The sequence below is a fragment of the Entelurus aequoreus genome, linkage group LG05 (genome assembly GCF_033978785.1).
Source record: "Entelurus aequoreus isolate RoL-2023_Sb linkage group LG05, RoL_Eaeq_v1.1, whole genome shotgun sequence".
Taxonomy (NCBI): Eukaryota; Metazoa; Chordata; class Actinopteri; order Syngnathiformes; family Syngnathidae; genus Entelurus; species Entelurus aequoreus.
Window position 1 is genome coordinate 45,838,662 of NC_084735.1, and position 19,862 is coordinate 45,858,523.

The window sequence follows — 19,862 nt, forward strand, 5'->3', positions numbered from 1 at the left end:
CCATAAATCTCCTGGGAAAATCGGGGGGGTCGGCATGTATGTAGCTGAGCCGCATCAGAGTGGTCAAGGAGCCGCATGCGGCTCCGGAGCCGCGGGTTGCCGACCCCTGGGATATACTGTATATGCGATGTGTCCTCAATTTGAATGCAGCTGTGCTCAGGTCGCATTCATCTGACCAGAACGTTATCAAAAAGCGATAAGCGTCATAACTATTCGTCAAAATAGAAGGTTACAAAAGAAATGGTTGACAACGGAGCAGAAAACAGGTGAAAATAATATGTTTTAGGAACTCACGTGAAAGTTCCACCACTTATCTCTCCGACTGCTTGCCCACAAACGCTTTTCTAGCAAACGTCGAAGCAAAATATCCCGTACAATTGCGAGAGCCAAATAACTTCTCCTCGTTCTTTTTAATCTTCTATGTGTAACAATTTGGTTAAAAAAATGTTGACTTTGACAAAAAAAATCTGAATTGGACACCCGACCCTGCGTGAACGCAGCCTTTATGTCTTATTATTATCATCAAACGGCAGCAGCCATTTCCATTAGATTCTTTTTTAATATAAAGTGCATCTGGAAAGTATTCACAGGACTTCACTTTATCCACATTTTGTTATGGTACAGCCTTATTCCAAAATGGAATTAATTCATTTCTGTACTCAAAATTCTACAGACAATACCCCATAATGACAATGTTAAGTTTTTGTTTTTGTTTTTTTAAACATTTTGAAAATTTGATTTAAAAAAAAAATTTAAACTCAAAAATCATATGCTTGAAGGGGAACTGCACTTTTTTGGGAATTTTGCCTATTGTTCACTATCATTATGAAAGATATGAAGACAGATGTATTTTTTTTAATGTATTCTAAATCGTAAACAAAAGTCTGCTTAAAGCGGAGTCAATAGGAGGTCCTCTATTCTGCCCGTAAAACCCTATAAAAAAACATCCATATACCGCCAAAAATACTCCATTTACATTTTGTGACCTGAATATTAACCAAGTATTAGTGATATTGTTATAGGAAGCGCTAACGCAGACAAATTATTTGAAGCGGCGCCGTGATCACAAGCTTGCATGCCAATGTTGACAATGACAATGTTGACTGATGAGCTGCTTCCTCATCAAACTTTAATCTAGATCATAAATCATGCCTTTGACCTAGAAAGTAGAAGGACGAAAACGTATTCTGACAATTTGTACACTTTGACAGCCGATTTATCTCTGCAACAATCCACCAATCAGGCCTGTATGGTATAGTGGCCAGACGGAAGCAATTTCTTCGTAAAAGGTTTGCCAAAATGCAAAATGCACCTGAAAGACTCTCAGACCATGGGAAACAAAATTATCTGGTCTAATGAGACAAAGATTGAACTCTATTGCGTGAATGCCAAGCATCATGTTTGGAGGAAACCAGGGACCGCTCATCACCAGGCCAATACCATCCCTACAGTGAAGCATGGTGGTGGCAGCATCATGCTGTGGGGATGTTTTTCAGAGGCAGGAATTGGGGGACTAGTCAGAATAAAGGGAAAGATGAACGCAGTAACTGTCCAGAGACATCCTGGATGAAAATCAAAGCTTCTCATCCAACCTGAAGGGGTGAGAGAGGTGCTGCAAAGAGGAATGGGCAAAGAGGAATAAGCGAAACTGCCCAATAAAAGGTGTGCCAAGCTTGTGGCATCATATTCAAAAAGACTTGAGGCTGTAATGGCTGCCAAAGGTGTATCAAATTATTTTATTATATTGTCAAATATTTTTTTTAAATTTCACAAAAAATGTAAAAAACCTTATCACATTGTCATTACAGGGTACAGTATGTCTAGATTTTTTAGGACAAAATAAATGTATTCAATTTTGGGATAAGGCTGTAAAATAACGTGGAAAAAGTAAAGCGCTGTGAATACTTTCCGGTTGTACTGTAGGGGATTTGGCCGACTTAGAATGAAAATAACAAAACAAATATTTTTTTTCATGAAGTATGTACTAGAATTGTATGTCTGGGTGCGTGTCCTGCTTTGGAAATAATTTTACCACTTTAAGATTGCATCTGAATTTTTGTGTCGCAGTATACACATCGGTGGCTAAGTTTAATGAGTGCGCCTGTTGGCACATGAGAGAGAGAGTGGCTGCTGTTAACATAACAGAGATTTGGTTTTGGCGTAGTTTGTACAGCATTTTAATAAAAAAATGTTTTAAATGTTATTTTAATAATTGCAAATTGGTTGATCAGTTCGTTTCACTTCCGGTTTATGTGACGTCGCGCGAGTTCACTTTCTGTTGAATGGATATCCGTCTGTATAAACTCGAAACTGTCAAGTATACTGTATGTCGATCACTTTGTGTAAAGACAGCACAGCCTTTGTGTTCAATTTGAATACTGTATCTTAGTTGTTTCGACAGTAATGTGTTCATACAAGTTTAGATTGTGGTGTGATGTTTAAGGGGGGGAAAAGACGCTAATGTCCCTCTTTCATGTTAGCATTTAAGCTAGCCAGCAAGCTAGTTCTTCCATAGGTTTATCAAAGTGCCGTTATCATTTACAGTTTTTCGATTATTTTTATTTAATACTGTAATACTGTCGGGAGTTTTACAGCTATTATCATTACTGTTTATGTGCATGTAGTACAAACGCCCGAAGCCGCTGCTAAGAGTGACCGCTTTGCCTCTTACAGTTATAATAATACGTGCATATGGCGATTACCGACGCTGGAAAAGTTACCAACTAAATTTTCATTCATTGTTCAGTTAACACTTATCGAAAGTCCGTCCACGCCTGCGCAATCCTGGCTGCTCTTGTCATTTTGTTTAACTTTTTTAGACCAACACACAATGGTTAACTTATGTTTGCACTTGCATAACAGTTAAGAATGTGAAATACAGCAAGGTGTTGAAGTAGAAAATTATTAGTTGTTTTATTATACAAAGTATAGTTAAGAATTATAAAATGCTACTAAAACATTGCCTGCACAGTTTTAGAAAAAATATTTATTACATTTTAATCAAAAGAAAAATCAAAGCTAGACCAGTGTGCCAAAACTAGGGGGTGTCGTGGTCCGTTATGCATATCGGGTTCCGGTCCTATATCAGTAAAAAAAATATCAGATTATATCCGCTTGCATCTAAAATGTCCGTAATGAGCTCTGATACGGGCAGTCCTGCAGTGCGTTTACTTGTGCTAAGCTGAACAGCCAGTTAACATATAAATGTCCTCCAATAAGCAGACAAGTTTCGCCTTTTCTTGTGATTTAGTTTAGTCATTTAAAAAGGTAAACATGGTAGGCTTTTAGGAGCTAACAGCTAAGAACACTATAGCACACAAGCTACGCATACGCAATAATCGTCCTTAATTGAACAATACTACAGTCTATAACCACATTTGTAAATATTAACACATCAAATAACTATAGTTGCATATTTCTTACACATAAGTATCTAAGGCAGAAGCGTACTCAAAAGTATCCAGTAACAAACGTGTCCGCATCATTCAACTTGCTGCATCATGAGCTTGATTTAATTAATCTTTCTGACTACTAGGTTTAGCAAAAAACATTCCAATCCACTTCAACTTAAAGACCACATAAGTCCATTCCAGACAGTAAGTAATAAACAGGTTATTGTGTTTCATACCTAGCATTGTTCTCTGACTAATTTCACTTCGCATTTGTGCTGATATCGTATCAATATCGGTATTGCATCGGATGTGAAAAGGCTGTATCGGGACCTTCCTGGCTAAAATGGATTGTGTTCGACCTTAGAGGTTCCACTGTCCACATTCCAGCTCAGATAAATCCGGTAAAGAAGGAGGGGGAGGACTGTTAGGAACCCGGTGTACCAACCTCTGCAAACTGTTTCCAATGGGAAGTACCAGTTACATGCCTGCCAAAGTCAGTGGCACCATCAGAAAACTCCATCACCATCTGCAAACAACAAAAAGGATATGATTGATAGATGCACAGCTTTTTATCATTTAGAATTTTGGTGCTCTCGGTTGAGTCTTGATCATCCTGACCGATTTTCTCTCAGCAGCAGGTGATAGCTTTCCTTTTCTTCTTGATTGTGGCAGTGAAAAAACTGTGCCATGCACAGTTGCTCTTGGGACCTTAAGCTGATTTAAAATGGCTCCAAGTGACTTTCCTGACTTGTTCAAGTCAATGATTAGTTTTTTCAGATCTGTGCTGAGTTCCATCACATAAGCCCTATTTTAATGGGCTCAAAGAAGTCAACAGGTGTCGTCAATCATAATCACTCACATGAAGTTAAGAGGCAATGCCATGAAGCTAATTTGATTTGATTGTAACTTTTCTATATCACCAAAATTGATAATGTATGTTGCTGTATGTATACTTTTGACCCAGCAGATTTGGTCACAGCTAAATTAGGCGACTTGGTAACCTGTTTTAAAATGGTTCTATTTTCATTTATATGCCAAAAAGTCTATCATGATATATATCGTTATCGCAGGTGGCTACAATATATATACTGTATCGCGAGGTAGATTTTATGCCACGTTGCCGATACCTAGTGTGAATTTGTCTATATGAGCCCTGCGATTAGCCGGCAACCGTCTAGAGCAGGGGTCGGCAACCCAAAATTTGAAAGAGCCATATTGGACCAAAAATACAAAAAACAAATCTATGTGGAGCTGCAAAATTTGTAGTTATGTTACCTTTAATTCATCTATCATGGTGTCATTTTGACAATTGTTTTGATTGTATCATATTTGTAATATTTGAATCATGATACATGAATGTGTTGTAGCAGTTGCGGATGACACCAATGAGGCAGTTTGACAAAACACTCGATTGTTTTTCCAAACATGTCTTTAATGAGGAACTGCAAACATGAGAATCCTTAACAAGAAGTGGTTGAAGTTTAATGGCTTTGTAAACACACTGAGAAAAAGTCTAAGTTCATTGTGTTCTCCATGGTGTTTTGAAACTGCACTAGTTTTTTCCTCAGAATTTTCAACTAACTTGAAGTGTTTTGCCAAGAGGATTATTTGTAATGTGTACATTTTCAGAATGTGCTTGTTCTATTTTTGACGGAAGTAGGACAATGAAATCAATTTTGAAGTTGTCTTTATTTTTTTAATTGTTATGCCATGATTTTACCAGTCCGGCCGACGTGGGAATAGAATTTTCTCCATGTGGCCCCTGAGCTAAAATGAGTTTTACCCTAACCCCTGTATTAAACAGTGAGTTTTCTAACAATTAGGAAGATTTGTGTCATGTCTACCCCTACAGAAACCATATAAAGGCGTGGTGAAATTAACCTCTGCATTTGACCCATTCCCTTGTTCACCCCCTGGGGGTGAGGGGAGCAGTGAACAGCAGCGGTGGACGCGCCCAGGAATCATTTTGGTGATTTAACCCCCAATTATAACCCTTGATGCGGAGTGCCAAGCAGGGAGGTACTGGGTCCCATTTTTAGTCTTTGGTATGACTCGGGCCAGGGTTTGAACTCACGACCTACCGATCTCAGGGCGGACACTAACCACAAGGCCACTGAGCAGCTCGGCTCTAGAGCCACAGGTTGCAGACCTCCGGTCTAGAGTGTACCCTGACTCTCGCCCGAAGTCAGCTGGGATAGGCTCTAGCTTACCCTCAAGGTGTAGAAAATGGTTTGATAATAAAAGGAGTCAGTGTTTCCTCACCAACAAAATATAATGAATACGCAACAAGCCATAGGTTCCAATGTCTGATAGTTGGTATGGTGCCAACTAGGCCCAAGCCTCTGCCTAACAAACTCACTATTATTTTGGCAGGTAAATACATTCTCAAAAGCTGGGATAGGTTGATTGACAACACTAAATTGGCCCTAGTGTGTGAATATGAGTGTGAATGTTGTCTGTCTATCTGTGTTGGCCCTGCGATGAGGTGGCGACTTGTCCAGGGTGTACCCCGCCTTCCTTCCGCCTGAATGCAGCTGAGATAGGGGACAAGCGGTAGAAAATGGATGGATGACCTACCGTCAAAGAGTCATCAACATACAGAGGAATCTGTCTGGCAAGAAAGGGGTAGTCCTCTTCATTTTCCCTGCAAACAGCTACCAGACGTGCCATGATGTTCTCCACCTTTAAATCCAGTCCACCTACGGGGTTTGGCACAGTTAAAGCTCAATGGAGTCTACAATAGCAAAAAGTCAGACTGCACCTAAAATACGGGTCTTCTTGCAGATAACATGGGTGAGGACAAATGATTAACTTTGTAACGGTGCCAGTGCTACTATCGCCCATAGCTTGACCTAGATTTAGTTTAAAGCAGCTCGCTAAGCCAAGTGAGCAAAGCATAAGAATAATAATTTTCAGGCCTTTATTGGCTTTACCATCATTTCGTGGAAAGGGGCAAAGTAATGCTAACGTTAATCAGCTGGCCAGGAAAACCACCAACCGGTGACTCACTAGTCATTAGCTAACTTGTAGGGAAACATGAAATATACCCAGGTACAAGGGAGGTGACACGCTGTGTATGTGTTAACTATACGTAGACAACTACTATATATACAATGAAGTGGTGTTACAATGTTGTGTATATGTATAATGTGTCTTGTTGCTGTGTTTGTCCCGGTAGGTGCTAGCAAACCTGACAAGCCACTTGTTAGCATCGCTGCCCTACACGGTTAGCGTTAGCAAGCTGGAGTATAGCCCATATAAGGACCCACTAACCGCCTGTCATTCTTTTTTTAGCATAATATAAGTCTAAGTTGATAAATGTCCATTTGTCGAAGCGCAAGTACAATTTGAACTCACCCGCTTTGTAAAGTACGGCTGAGTTGATGCTCCGTTCCAGTGACTTTAGGAAGTCGGGATTTTAGAGCTTCTAGTCGGGAAACGCGACGACGCTCCTGAGTCCTTGAACGTCTCGGGGAAAAATGGCTGCCAGACGTGTCGATAAACCATACAGCTAGGACGGTCGCATGGTCTCGGGGAAAAATGGCTGCCAGACGTGTCGATAAACCATACAGCTAGGATGGTCGCATTCCTTTTTTCACATTGTCTGCCTTCTAATATGTCTTAAATTGAATATGAAATTAATATGAACTTAAATTTGTTTAATTAATCGTAAGCATGAAATGGTCATGCTGTACCGACTACTATCTGGCAACGGTGACGTGAATTTGTTTGGAAAATACTACAGTAAAAATCCACATATTTTATCTTTCATTGTTGTAGTGGTACGTGTCTTCTTCTACTTTGATGAGCCCATACAGATGTATTTGATGTCTTTGACGTTAACTCCACGTAAATATATATAACATTATCATTTCACTGGGTGTATATGGAGGAGAGGTTGTGTTGAGTTGGGATGGACGGATCGATAGAAATATTGATAGTATTGATACCAAGTGTAGTATCAGTACCGGATCGATACCAGTGTGATTAAATTGATATTTTGTAGCCCTCTATTTCTCTCCCACAAATATACCTAGAAGTGCGTTTTTGTTGTGTCGTTAAAATGGTCACATTGTTGATATTGCATTTATAATATTTAATGTATAAGTGTATTTATTAGTATTGTCAAAGTTAAGTCATGTGAATAATCACAAAACATTATCTCATTAGTCATGCATAAATGCAGATTAATCGCCAATTTATTTGACCGTAACTGCGGGTAGTTACCTGAAAGGCGGAGCTGGCTGCTTTACGGTCAATGATCAATTCAACGCATACGACAGTGCAAAGATGAAATAAAAATATTTTCTAAATACTAAGTTTTGAGGAAATAAATCCAATCCACTCTATTTATACAGCACAATGTAAAAAAAAAAAACCAGGGCAGCACAGTGCCTCCCAGTAGGAAGGTCATGGGTTCGATTCCTGGCCTCTGGGTCTTTCTTTGTGGTTGCTGGTACTTGGTATTGTTGTATTTATTGTTTAATATTTAACAAATATGTTTGTTGATAAACACACACACATATATATATATATATATATATATATATATATATATATATATATATATATATATATCCATTTTCTACCGCTTGTCCCTTTTGGGGTCGCGGGTCGCGGGGGGTGCTGGAGCCTATCTCAGCTGCATTCGGGCGGAAGGCGGGGTACACCCTGGACAAGTCGCCATCTCATCACAGGGCCAACACAGATAGACAGACAACATTCACACTCACATTCACACACTAGGGCCAATTTAGTGTTGCCTATCAACCATATATATATATATATATATATATATATATATATATTAAATATAGGGGACTCGTCGCCCAATGTTCCAATAGGAACGTGAGGAACTAAGTCTAATATTGTTTTTGTTTTCCTAATAAAGTTTTGGTATATGTATTGTCATAGGTGCAATATTGACTCTATATTCGCCTGCAATACCAACTTTTTCTGTATTCCCTCCTAGTGCATTGTACATATTTTAGGTACAGTTGCACACTAATCAAATTTCATACATGAAATATCGCCACTCTCATGTTTATTGTAGTTGCACTACCACTATATTAGGAATAGGAATACAAGAATTAAAATTTTTGTCATGAACTACAACCAAAATTATAAGTGTATTGTTTGATTGTCATTCAAAAATTGGCAGGTGTGGAAATATTTTTTTTAATGAAGCACTTTATTGGATCTCTTTAGGATACAATATTGTGACAAATTAATAGAAAGTGTACAGTAATTGGAAATGTTGCATTATATTTTGTAAAATTTCTTGACTGTATGCTTTCAACAAAACACGACATAAGCTGAAAAAGTCCCTATTTTAAAAAAAATCAAGAATATAAAAAACCCTGTAATATTTTTATAATGTTGATTTTAAATACTTTTCAGCGTTTAAATAATTTTTTTTGCATACAATTTTCAGAAGCACCTTTAACGGGAAACTGCACTATTTGGGGGGAAATTTTTCCTGTCTTTCAAAATCATTTGTTAAGACTAGATGTTGAACACATATGTTTTTCTTTTTTTTTAAAAAATGCACTCTGTTAAATAAATGTGATCAAAAGTACACTTACAATGGAGCCTATGGGAGTCGCTCTATTCTGCCTATAAAGCACCTAAAAAATATCTAAACACTTCCACCAACACTTTATATACACACGCTGTAAGTATATTTCTAATGTAGTAACAGGTATATTATATATTATAACATATAATATTTACTTATTTTGCGCATTTTATGCATACGGCGGCGCATTCATTTTATAGACACATCGCAACGTTCGCTTTTTCCTTCAACAACATAACTGTATGACCACTCACTGCGGACTTCATGAGAGCCAACAAACATCATTAAACAATCACTTACTGTACAATGTCTGCTCTTACTTGGATTTGTTATAATGTTGATATATTCTCATTTAGATGAATGACTCAATCCTTGCAAAGAAAAGTGGGGGTTGGGGGGTTGGAACCAAGCGTCTTCAGGTCTTTTTTGCCATTTCCGGTTCTAAGTTGGCTGTCAAAGTGTACCAACTTCTCAGTTTACAGTATGTCCACATCATTTTACTATCAAGGTGAGAGGCATGATTTATAATCTACAATAACCTTTCTTGAGCGCCGAGGCGAGAAAGAAGCTCACCATCAGATGATGTCATTACAGCAGCATAAGGAAGTCACCTCTCTCTAATCAATGCGCCGCTAAATGTTGGTCCTTAACGTTAGTGCTTATAATAACTATATTGCTAATACTTGGTAATATTCAGGTCACCAAATGGAAATTTAATATTTTTATCGCGTCTATTTCCGAATAGACGCAATAATTTCATGGCACCCATTGGCTCCATTGTAAGCAGACTTTTGTTTATGAGTTAGAATGCATTAGAAAAAAACTGTGCAGTTCCCCCTTAAGGCTTTGGAAAACAGACTTTAAAATTTTACTGTGATTCCAAAGAGGTGAAAAATATATATTCCAAAGCAATTCATGAACATGTATGATAATAAAAAACCCACAGAAAATGAACTGCTGCAGCCGAGTGTGTCCACCAAGCAGTTGGTGAATAGTGTGAAGATATTTGCAATCAAGAAAAATAACATCTGATTTTTGTCGACGGCTTGAACGAGACACAACTTTTCCATATCGTCTTTCTTTTTGTCCGAGCCTGAATATGAACTCCATGACGACGGTACAAAGCGGCAGCCTGACCATACCTGGGAAAAAAGTACAATCAAATCAACAACGCCAATGCAGGATATAAAAAGCAGAGATTGAGCGACACACCACAGACAAAAAGGTAAATTGGCCAAGCGGCGAGACACTGGTTCTACTAAAGTCTGACATGCGCACAAAGCGGCAAATAGCGCCATAGTCATCATCAGGAGGTTCAAAATGGCTTTGATCCAGTCTCTAACATGGGATCTGGGCTGCATCACATAGCATCCAATCTGAACTCCTGCCATGTAGATGGCAACATAACCTAATATAGAAAATATCCCCTCCTTGTTAGCATGCAGGAAGTCCTTTTCTCTGTCATTGTTGTTCATGATGAAAGCCTTGAGGTCTGTTGTCTCCAAAGCAAGCTGATACATTCCACTGATGAGAAGCGACAAAACCCACGACTTTCTTGTTGGAACTACGACCAAAAGCACTTTTGTCAGAACTTTCACAAGAGCGAGTGTGAAGAAAAAATTCCAGTGGACGCCGTATTCAGTCACATGTTCTTGGTAGTTCCTCAATTTGACAAAGATGAGTCGTGCTGCACCGAGAACAACCAGGGGCCACACAGATAGGATCTGTTTGGAGATGTGCTTCAGCTTGGATCCAGACATGCTCTTCCCACGTGCTGCTGGGCAAACCAAACCATTCGCCATGACGAAGGCTCCAACACCAAAATCCATAACGCCAGTTCCGTATGTTTCCGTTTTAGCGTATCGCCTTGGAAAGACTTTAAAGTCGACGGCGAGAATACTGATGGCCGTTTGCACGTTCACCATCACTCTAAAGATGGTCACGAAGGGAAGCTGTTTGAAGTGAACAGTCCTGCTGAGAAAGGCCCCTGGGGTGGTGTGGCGCTTGGTACGGAAGATGTGGCAGAGCACACATAACAACACAAAGGTTAAACTCAGGACCACCTGAGGGAGAACGTCGCTCAGGATGGTGCATGACAGGACGAGGGGGAGGACCAGCACTGAGAAATCTAGAAGTAGGTGAGAAAACCAAGGACATGGCAGAGGGAGATTCCCTTTGGCTTGATGGTGGAGGATCAGAATGAGCGCTCTATTGAGGATGCACAGTGGGGTGAGGAATGAACCCACTACTACTTCTTGTAACGTGGTCCCATTGAGATTACTGACAAATGCTTCCTTCAGCTCCTTCTCAGACATGTCCTGCAAACAGCAACATAACATTTACTGCATTTTGGTCAATTGAGTACAAATATTTGTAACATTCAGCTTTTTACTTTCTGGATTAGATTTTGAAAAAGTGAATTATGGCTATCAACATTCGTCTGTTTGAATTTTTAATTGAGCCTGAGGAATTCTATTCGAGTTTCCATGCTTTTAAAATTGATTAATTTAAAAAAAAAAGTATCTTTTAGAGAATTGTTTGAAATATTTTTGACTCACGTGCAAAACTACTGTTTGAAATGTACTGTACAAAGTTAGGATATATTTAAAAGAGCACATTAACAATAACTATTTGTAAATATATGCCATTTATTGTGCTGCCAGTACTTACCAAAGGTTGATCTGCAATGCAGAAGACCAGAATAGTTTCACATCGCAACTACTGTATATAGCTGTCTTGATGTCATCAGGCAAAATATTAAGGACGTCCCATTCAAGGGGGCTGGGATTTATGAGGGTTGTATTTGCTCAGACGTTAATACAAATCATAAAAATAATTACTGCTGCTAAATTATGATTATACGATAAATGTAACACTATTATTAATTGGCTGATTGTCAGCTTTTTTGATGACAAAAACAATGATAAAAAAAAGTACAGTTGCACAAATGACCACTTACCCTAAAGAGGAGTACATGTCCTACTGAACATATTAACTGTTTAATGTGCCATTTATATTTCAGAAGCGTTAGCTCTTATTTTTAAATGAGACATATATACTGATTGACTTAATTTGCTGCTGATTTACTCCAACCTTTTACTTTTTCAGATATACGTTTTAATCAACACAATTTATTTGGAAAAAAAATCAGCCTGGTATGATGTTTACCAAAATTTTATTGTAATGCCACAGAGATGTAAAACATACATAACAGCGGAATTTATGAACATGTAAGCCAGCAGGACACACACAGAAAATACATTGCTGCATTCAAGTGTGTTGACTAGCGAGTTGGTTAAACCCGTCAATACATTTGAGAGCAAGAAGAATAACAACTGGTTCCTACTGACGGCTTGAACAAGACACAACTTTTCCATATCGTCTTTCTTTCTGTCCGAGCCTGAATTTGAACTCCATGACGACGGTACAAAGCGGCAGCCTGACCATGTCTGGGAAAAAAGTACAATCAAATCAACAACGCCAATGCACGATATAAAAAGCAGAGATTGAGCGACACACCAGAGACAGAAAGGTAAATTGGCCAAGCGGCGAGACACTGGTTCTACTAAAGTCTGACATGTGCACAAAGCAGCAAATAGCGCCATAGACGTCATTAGGAGGTTCAAAATGGCTTTGATCCAGTCTCTAACATGGGATCTGGGCTGCATCACATAGCATCCAATCTGAACTCCTGCCATGTAGATGGCAACATAACCTAATATAGAGAATATCCCCTCCTTGTTAGCATGCAGGAAGTCCTTTCCTCTGTCATTGTTGTTCATGATGAAAGCCTTGAGGTCTGTTGTCTCCAAAGCAAGCTGATACATTCCACTGATGAGAAGCGACAAAACCCACAACTTTCTTGTTGGAACTGCAGCCAAAAGCAATGAAGTCAGAACTTTCACAAGAGCTAGTGTGAAAAAAAAATTCCAGTGGACGCCGTATTCAGTCACATGTTCTTGGTAGCTGCTCATTTTGACAAAGACAAGTCGTGCTGCACCGAGAACAACCAGGGGCCACACCGACAGGATCTGTTTGGAGATGTGCTTCAGCTTGGATCCAGACACGTTCTTCCCACGTGCTTCTGGGCAAACCAGACCATTCGCCATGACGAAGGCTCCAACACCAAAATCCATAACGCCAGTTCCGTATGTTTCCGTTTTAGCGTATCGCCTCGGAAAGACTTTAAAGTCGACGGCGAGAATACTGATGGCCGTTTGCACGTTCACCATCACTCTAAAGATGGTCACGAAGGGAAGCTGTTTGAAGTGAACAGTCCTGCTGAGGAAGGCCCCTGGGGTGGTGTGACGCTTGGTACGGTAGATGTGGCAGAGCACACATAACAACACAAAGGTTAAACTCAGGACCACCTGAGGGAGAACGTCGCTCAGGATGGTGCATGACAGGACGAGGGGGAGGACCAGCACTGAGAAATCTAGAAGTAGGTGAGAAAACCAAGGACATGGCAGAGGGAGATTCCCTTTGGCTTGATGGTGGAGGATCAGAATGAGCGCTCTATTGAGGATGCACAGTGGGGTGAGAAATGAACCCACTACTACTTCTTGTAATGTTGTCCCATTGAGATTGCTGACAAATGCTTCCTTCAGCTCCTTCTCAGACATGTCCTGCAAACAGCAAAATATCCAATTACATTAAAAGGAAATCAATAACATTTAAGTTACTACAGAAACCCTCCTATTAATAGCAACAACAAAAATGCTGTTCAGGGGTTATATATACAGTACTTTCACTTTTGCTTCTTTATTGGAATTTGCGACGATTAAAACCTGGAAGGCCCCCTGGTAAATTAATGGACGCTAGCAAATATTACTTGTATTAGTCAAAACCCTTACCGTGATGTTGTCAAATGCAGGCTCACATAAATAATTGTACGACAGGACAGATGATCTTGCATCCAAAACCCGAGCAGAAATGCTTACGACACGCCTATTTCCGTGTTCACACACGCCGCGTTCATGGTCACTTGGATATCCCAAGGACCTCATTTATCTTCTTTTACTTGCTGAAAAGGTGCAGGTCGTACCGGAGTATGTAGCAAGGGCTCTATATACGCGCGCCTACTTTACATTATTACAATAAATAACTAAAACATACATATTATAAAATCCTGTGTTCTTTAGATATTCTACAACTGCTACGTGTTTCCCAGTTAACTTGTTTTCCCCCACGATTACAACTAAGAAAGGTTCACGCTAAAACACAAATTATTTCAGCCATAATTGCTGAATAATTATTGATTACACTCATCTTATAACTTATAACAGGTATTTCACAAGAGCCACATTTTCACGTTTTTTTTATTTACGTGAAGATACAGCTAAACAAAAACAAAAATGCCTTTTTAAGTATGTAGTTAAATGACTGCTATGGGGTATCAGCTATCACAAAAGCAAAACTACTTTTTTTCCCCCGTTGTTGGCAACTTCCGGCATTGAGGTGACGTTTTCGTGACGTCATCAAGAAAAGGGCGGGTATGAGCGTGTGTACTTCAGGAGCATGAAAGGCAGTCCGGCTGGCAGGCCGACGAACGAGGCGTCCTTGAGGAGTTTTAGATAGTTATGGCAAAAGTTGTGTTTGATTATACTCTTAAATTTTGTTATGTATTGAGAACTTAATCATACGTTACAGTTCCCTGGCTGAACAAACGCTAAACCTATGAGTTCTGTGAGCGGCCGACGTCACACTGCTGCGAAAAATAGCAATGGAAGTGAAGCGGTAAGTTTGGAAAAGGGGGAAAATGTCTACATAGAAACTTAAGGAGTTACTGACCCAAATGTCGTTACTTCTTACTTAGTTTTGTTTTGAAGACGCTATAAAAACTTGTTACACACAAAACCATAACAGATATAGCGCTTATTTTTTGGGCACTACCAAAAGGGTGTAAAGGTAAATTACTGTATTTCATGTGGTTGTGGTTTACACAATAATAAACATAGCCTACTGTTACTTTATTTTTTATTTATAGTCAGGTTAATATTGTCACATGTTATTATTTTACATACTGTTGCTCCTATATTAGATTTATTGATTGATTGATTGAAACTTTTATTAGTAGATTGCACAGTACAGTACATATTCCGTACAACTGACCAGTAAATGGTAACACCCGAATAAGTTTTTCTACTTGTTTAAGTTGGGGTCCACGTTAATACAGATGCTAGTGGATAATCAGTGTAACTTGTCAGCTAACACTTGAAATATCACATTTTCCATTATTTACCAAATGAAAAACATAGGGCACTCACACAGGTGTGGCTTTATTACAGTACAATACATGTGGACCAATGTAGCCTCATGTGTCATGTACGCATTAACCGTGAAAATTTTAGCTTGACCCATTTCATTAATAATATTAAGAGGTAAGGTTTAAGCGGCGGTGTACAAAGCTTACCTTCTTCATTGGATTACATTTGTCCACGCAGCTGAGACTGTTGACAATCTCCAGGTAAGCTGCATGTTCAATCCACTTGAAGTGATAAAGAAGTGGTCAGGTTGAAGTGAAATTGTTTGACCATTCTAAACAGCACATATAACACATTTTGGCATGAATAAATAATAGTAGAATGTCATGGTTTGTCTGTCTGTTTTCTCGATCGCGCTCTACAGGTGCAAGGATTTGTCCAGAAGGTGTATTCCTCTGATGGACACCTTCATGATTCCCTGGAGGACGAAATGATTGCCTTCCTCACTGACGATGAAGCCCAACTGCACACATATGATGATCTCACCAAAGTCAACCCAGTGACACCAACAACAGGTAACGCTGACCCCTGATTTCCACAGGATGCGAAACGTCCTTCTGTTTTTATTCAAGTCAACGTGTCCGTTTCCACAGCCTGCGGAACGGCACCGACCGTAAGTCAGGAATGGACACAAAATTAATTATCCGAAAATAGGGCAGATCGTATTTTAAACTTTCCAACGTCCTAATGGGCGGGGACGGACATGAAGTCAACTTGTTAAAAGGTTTTCAGAAGTAATTTCACCTCGTTGTCACAAATTGATGAGAACATGCTGATTCTGGAGGTTCAAAATTTAAGAAGCATATACAGGCATATCCCGGGAAGCTATATGGGGCCTGTGTCAAATACCAGCTGATACGGCGGGGTGGTAAAGCAGGGTAGTGGTTTGTAGGAGTTGAATGAAATGTATGTATGTATGTGTGTTTACAACGCTCGCCAGGGATTATGTTACTGTTGTATTGTTGCTTGCTACAAAAAAAAATAACATTCTTGTTCTGCAAGGCAAAACTGTCGTCTTTTCCAGGAGTTAAGTCAATGCCATCACAGACGCTCCCGTTTGTGGGTATTGATGAACGACAAAGCTGGAGACGTTCCACGGTGTTTACTTCAGTGTTTATTTTATCACATGATCTTTTGCGGATTTGCGAGATCTCGTAAAAGTCTGCGCTATTTTGCTGCATGGCGGAGCCGTAACTGAAAGGCGTTGGGGTTTACCGGAAGGCAGATGGCGGTGCCGTTCTGTGGCGGTTACTTTTCGCTGCTGTTCTGCATCCTGTGGAAATCACGGGTAAGACCTTCACTGTCACTGGAGCTTGTATAGTAAGAGTACTGCAGAAATGTCTGTTTTTTTTAACACAATAAACCAGAAAATACTCTCCATCACAAAAGTCAAACAAAATAGCATAGCAAACATAATATCTTATTCTGCAAAACAAAATAGTACCAATAGAGGTAAAAGAAAATAGACACATTATGTGTGTCCAAAAAGGAGAACAAAGAAGCAAAAGCTGATAATCTGATTTGTAATCAACAATTCAATATTTAATCACCTGATACTTGACAATAGTCCCAATATTAATACACAGTACATTTCATATAGTATATAATTACATCCACATATAGTCACAAAAATAAACCCACTCATCAATTTCATTAAATGTAGTTTGTATAAATACATTAGACCTTTAGGTTTATTTTCTATGTTCCCTCAACTTAGTTGTACCTATCAAAAATATTTTTTGTAATTATTTTTAAATCGAATGTGTTGTTATTGCTTTGTTTGGTGTCATGATTCTTCATGACAGTTGGACTTTTGTTTGTGGTTTCCTGTGTTTGGTATTTATTTCCGTTTTCTCCCTTGTTTTCTACTTCCTGTTGGAGCGCTGATTGTTCACACCTGTCCTTAGTTACTAATAAGAAGGGTTTATTTTGTCAGGATCACATGGCAGACAGTGCTGGTTCAATGTGTGTTTCTGCTATGTTCTGTGTGCTTCACCCTCTGTAAGCCACACTCTTTCTACATTGTTACCTACGTTGCTTTCACCTGCCTTTCCTATCAAGGGACCATTTTCCCTGCTGTTTCTGCATCCTGGGGTCACACCAACAATCACAACGTGACACTGTGATAACAAAGCTGCTTTAAAATCTGTTTACTTCCCAAATTATATTTTCCATCTCTATCTCTGCGTTTTTTGATATTTGTTGACAGCATGTTACTTCTTAAACATTACTTACGCAGTTTTGAATTTCACCAGATCCATAAATGTTATGATTTATGACTTTATAAAGAGTGCAGTTGTGTGTTCCCGATAACCAACATTGTTTGTTATTCCCTGTGCTGTCAGTGTTAAAATATATTAAAGTCAACTCACCTCTTTTCAAATTTACATATGCTCAGTGTTTTCATTTGACCTCCACTACTGTAGTACACACACTGACCGCATACCTAATGAGACATAATGTTTCTGTTTGGCAGTTCTGCTATGCCTGCAGGCCAGATATGGAATGAAGGTGTTTTACACCCACGCTGGCTGCACCTTGGTGGCTCTTAACCCCTTCCAGTCTGTTCCTAACCTTTACTCCCTGGATACGATGACAGGCTATCACTGTACTCCCAAGCTGAAGGTATTTGCAACAACGCAATACATAATTTGTAATACGGCCGAAAGTGGAAGAGTTTAAAACTGATAGACATTACAGACCCGGAATATTATATGCATATATGAATTGTCACGTGTATATGAATTGTGATCCTATCTGTAAGCCGTAATGTGTCTCTGCAGGAGTCTAAGCCACATATCTTTATCGTGGCAGAGGAAGCCTACAGAAATGTTAAGGGTCAGTTGGGGCCTGTGGACCAGTCCTTGGTGGTCAGTGGGGAGAGCGGTGCTGGGAAGGTAAAGCAATGAGGTGTGACCACCTGCTCTATTTCAAGGTGGCGCACAATAGCTATAGGAAATAATCACCCCTCTGTTAAAATAAAATGTTTGCCTGATGTCATCAAATAAGAACGCAATAAATTATTTTAAAATGAGCTTTATCACAATATTTCCTAGAGATGCTTAATAGGATGTTCCAATCATGGTATTATGCTGCTGACTATGGACTGGACTCTCACACTATTAACAAGATCCACTCGACATTCATTGCACCGGTCGCCCAAGGTGGTCCGCACATCTGCGGTCCCCTTGAATATTTCTCATTGTATCCCATTGAGTTGACTTTTTTCTTGCCCTGATGTGGTATCTGAGCTGAGGATGTCGTTGTGGCTTGTGCAGCCCTTTGAGACACTTGTGATTAAGGGCTGTATAAATAAACTTTGATTGATTGATTCCAAAACCGATCATCCATGAGTCAGATTGGCCCATATCGAACCCATGTATCAACTGTAAAAGTTTAAATTTATTTGTAGTGAGTGCTTTTGACGGTTTAACAATATCAACATATTTGAATGAGTTCCTTATTCTCTTGTATTACATTAAATTGTTTGATCAAAAGTCAATAGTAACCATAACTAAACTAAAGCAATACCTTCTAGTTGTAAACATTAAAAAAAATAACAAAAACATATTTTGAGAAAATAAAAACATTGATCAAGCATTACTCATATACTGATACTATCCTTGGTATGGGCACCACCAACGTATGGATCGAATTGCAAGACAAGGAGAAGATCGGGGGCACGGAAACAAGCTCGCTAGTTAGCAACCCATCTAACTGCTTACGTGTTGTGGTCTCCCGTTCGCTCTCTGAGCCTCAATGTTGACGGCTGTCCACTTTGCTGCTAATCATATTTAGATGATTATAATCCAAATACTGTTAGTTCCGAACCAGTTGTAGTTCTAGAGTATTTATTAGTAGCCAGCGAGAAGATATATGTTTGATGTGACTGATTGTAAACCGAGGTCACAACACCAGAAGTATATTACTCGAGGGGTTGTGGTTACAGGACAGAGTTGACGATTAGTAAGGTTTTTTGCATGCATGTTATATAATTTTACATTACATTTTCAATGATAATAATTTTAGTAAGTTATCTACAAAAACAACTAAACATTCTGTGGTACATTACATGGGACAACAGCCAAAATAGGTTGCTGGATGAGAATAATTCTAATGATAAAATATAGTGTAGAAATGCACCCAATTGCAGTAAATGTTGTCATGATTTTCGAAATTTTATTTCGGGGTTTGCGTGGCAGCACCTTGTGCTGATAAAAATGTTTCTCTTTTTTTCTCAATTTTCCTCTTTTTTTCTCAAAGGGTGCTCACATCCCTGAAAATAGAGTAGCGTAGTTCATATTCATTAAAAACAAGGCGGAGGTTTTTTTTAACAGGGAAACTTAATATTAGACAAACTTTAATGATCCACAAGGAAAATTGTTCCAAAGTTTGTATTGTATTTTTATAATTATAATTATAAATTATAATTATAATTGATTTTTATAATTGTATTTTTGTCCACTGTAACATTGCACACAGTTTAAACAGGAACACTGTGTTTGAATATAGGAAAATAAAATACTTAACTATAATCAAGTAATTCTTTGGCGTACCAATACAAAAAAAACACTACAGTTTGAGAATCATTGGTATACAGTTATGGTACAATGTCTCACCTCACTAATA

General features: G+C 38.9%; 4 protein-coding genes across 6 annotated transcripts in view; 1 reads left to right on the forward strand and 3 right to left on the reverse strand.

Moving 5' to 3' along the window:
- ggnbp2 (gametogenetin binding protein 2) overlaps positions 1–6,909 on the reverse strand; it is a 33,677-nt gene extending 26,768 nt beyond the window's left edge. Inside the window, exons 1-3 of one of the 2 annotated variants that reach the window (XM_062048241.1) lie at positions 6,750–6,909; positions 5,970–6,091; positions 3,838–3,918 (exon numbers count right to left, since the gene is read on the reverse strand). In XM_062048241.1, coding sequence (XP_061904225.1) covers positions 3,838–3,918; positions 5,970–6,062 — 174 coding nt within the window. In that variant the 5' untranslated portion in view covers positions 6,063–6,091; positions 6,750–6,909. Of the gene's footprint in view, positions 1–3,837; positions 3,919–5,969; positions 6,092–6,153; positions 6,704–6,749 lie in introns of those variants that run through there. The other variant, XM_062048242.1, reaches the window with a different exon arrangement.
- Positions 6,910–8,721: 1,812 nt separating this feature from the next.
- On the reverse strand, positions 8,722–11,309 carry LOC133649756 (phosphatidylinositol-glycan biosynthesis class W protein-like). The gene has a single exon (XM_062046412.1). It carries the CDS (start codon positions 11,307–11,309, stop codon positions 9,831–9,833), a length of 1,479 nt encoding a protein of 492 aa, XP_061902396.1. The 3' UTR covers positions 8,722–9,830.
- An 825-nt stretch (positions 11,310–12,134) lies between these two features.
- LOC133649757 (phosphatidylinositol-glycan biosynthesis class W protein-like) lies at positions 12,135–13,979 on the reverse strand. Its single transcript, XM_062046413.1, has 2 exons — positions 13,824–13,979; positions 12,135–13,595 (listed from the first exon to the last, which is right to left on the reverse strand). Exons 1-2 carry the CDS (start codon positions 13,974–13,976, stop codon positions 12,135–12,137), a joined length of 1,614 nt encoding a protein of 537 aa, XP_061902397.1. The 5' UTR covers positions 13,977–13,979.
- Positions 13,980–14,478: 499 nt separating this feature from the next.
- LOC133650692 (unconventional myosin-XIX) overlaps positions 14,479–19,862 on the forward strand; it is a 29,078-nt gene continuing 23,694 nt past the window's right edge. For both annotated transcript variants that reach the window (XR_009826274.1, XM_062048243.1), the window contains exons 1-4: positions 14,479–14,706; positions 15,598–15,748; positions 17,710–17,858; positions 18,017–18,130. Coding sequence is in view for 1 of the 2 variants with exons in the window: in XM_062048243.1 (XP_061904227.1) it covers positions 14,647–14,706; positions 15,598–15,748; positions 17,710–17,858; positions 18,017–18,130 (474 nt within the window). In the remaining variant the exon portion in view is untranslated. The remainder of the gene's footprint in view (positions 14,707–15,597; positions 15,749–17,709; positions 17,859–18,016; positions 18,131–19,862) is intronic.

Coding starts and splice junctions, on each gene's coding strand:
- LOC133649756 (XM_062046412.1), bottom strand. CDS start 11,309: ATGTTATGTTGCTGTTTGCAGGACATGTCTGAGAAGGAGCTGAAGGAA.
- LOC133649757 (XM_062046413.1), bottom strand. CDS start 13,976: ATGAGGTCCTTGGGATATCCAAGTGACCATGAACGCGGCGTGTGTGAA. Junction 13,596..13,823: donor CTGCATTTGACAACATCACG/GTAAGGGTTTTG, acceptor TGCTGTTTGCAG/GACATGTCTGAGAAGGAGCT.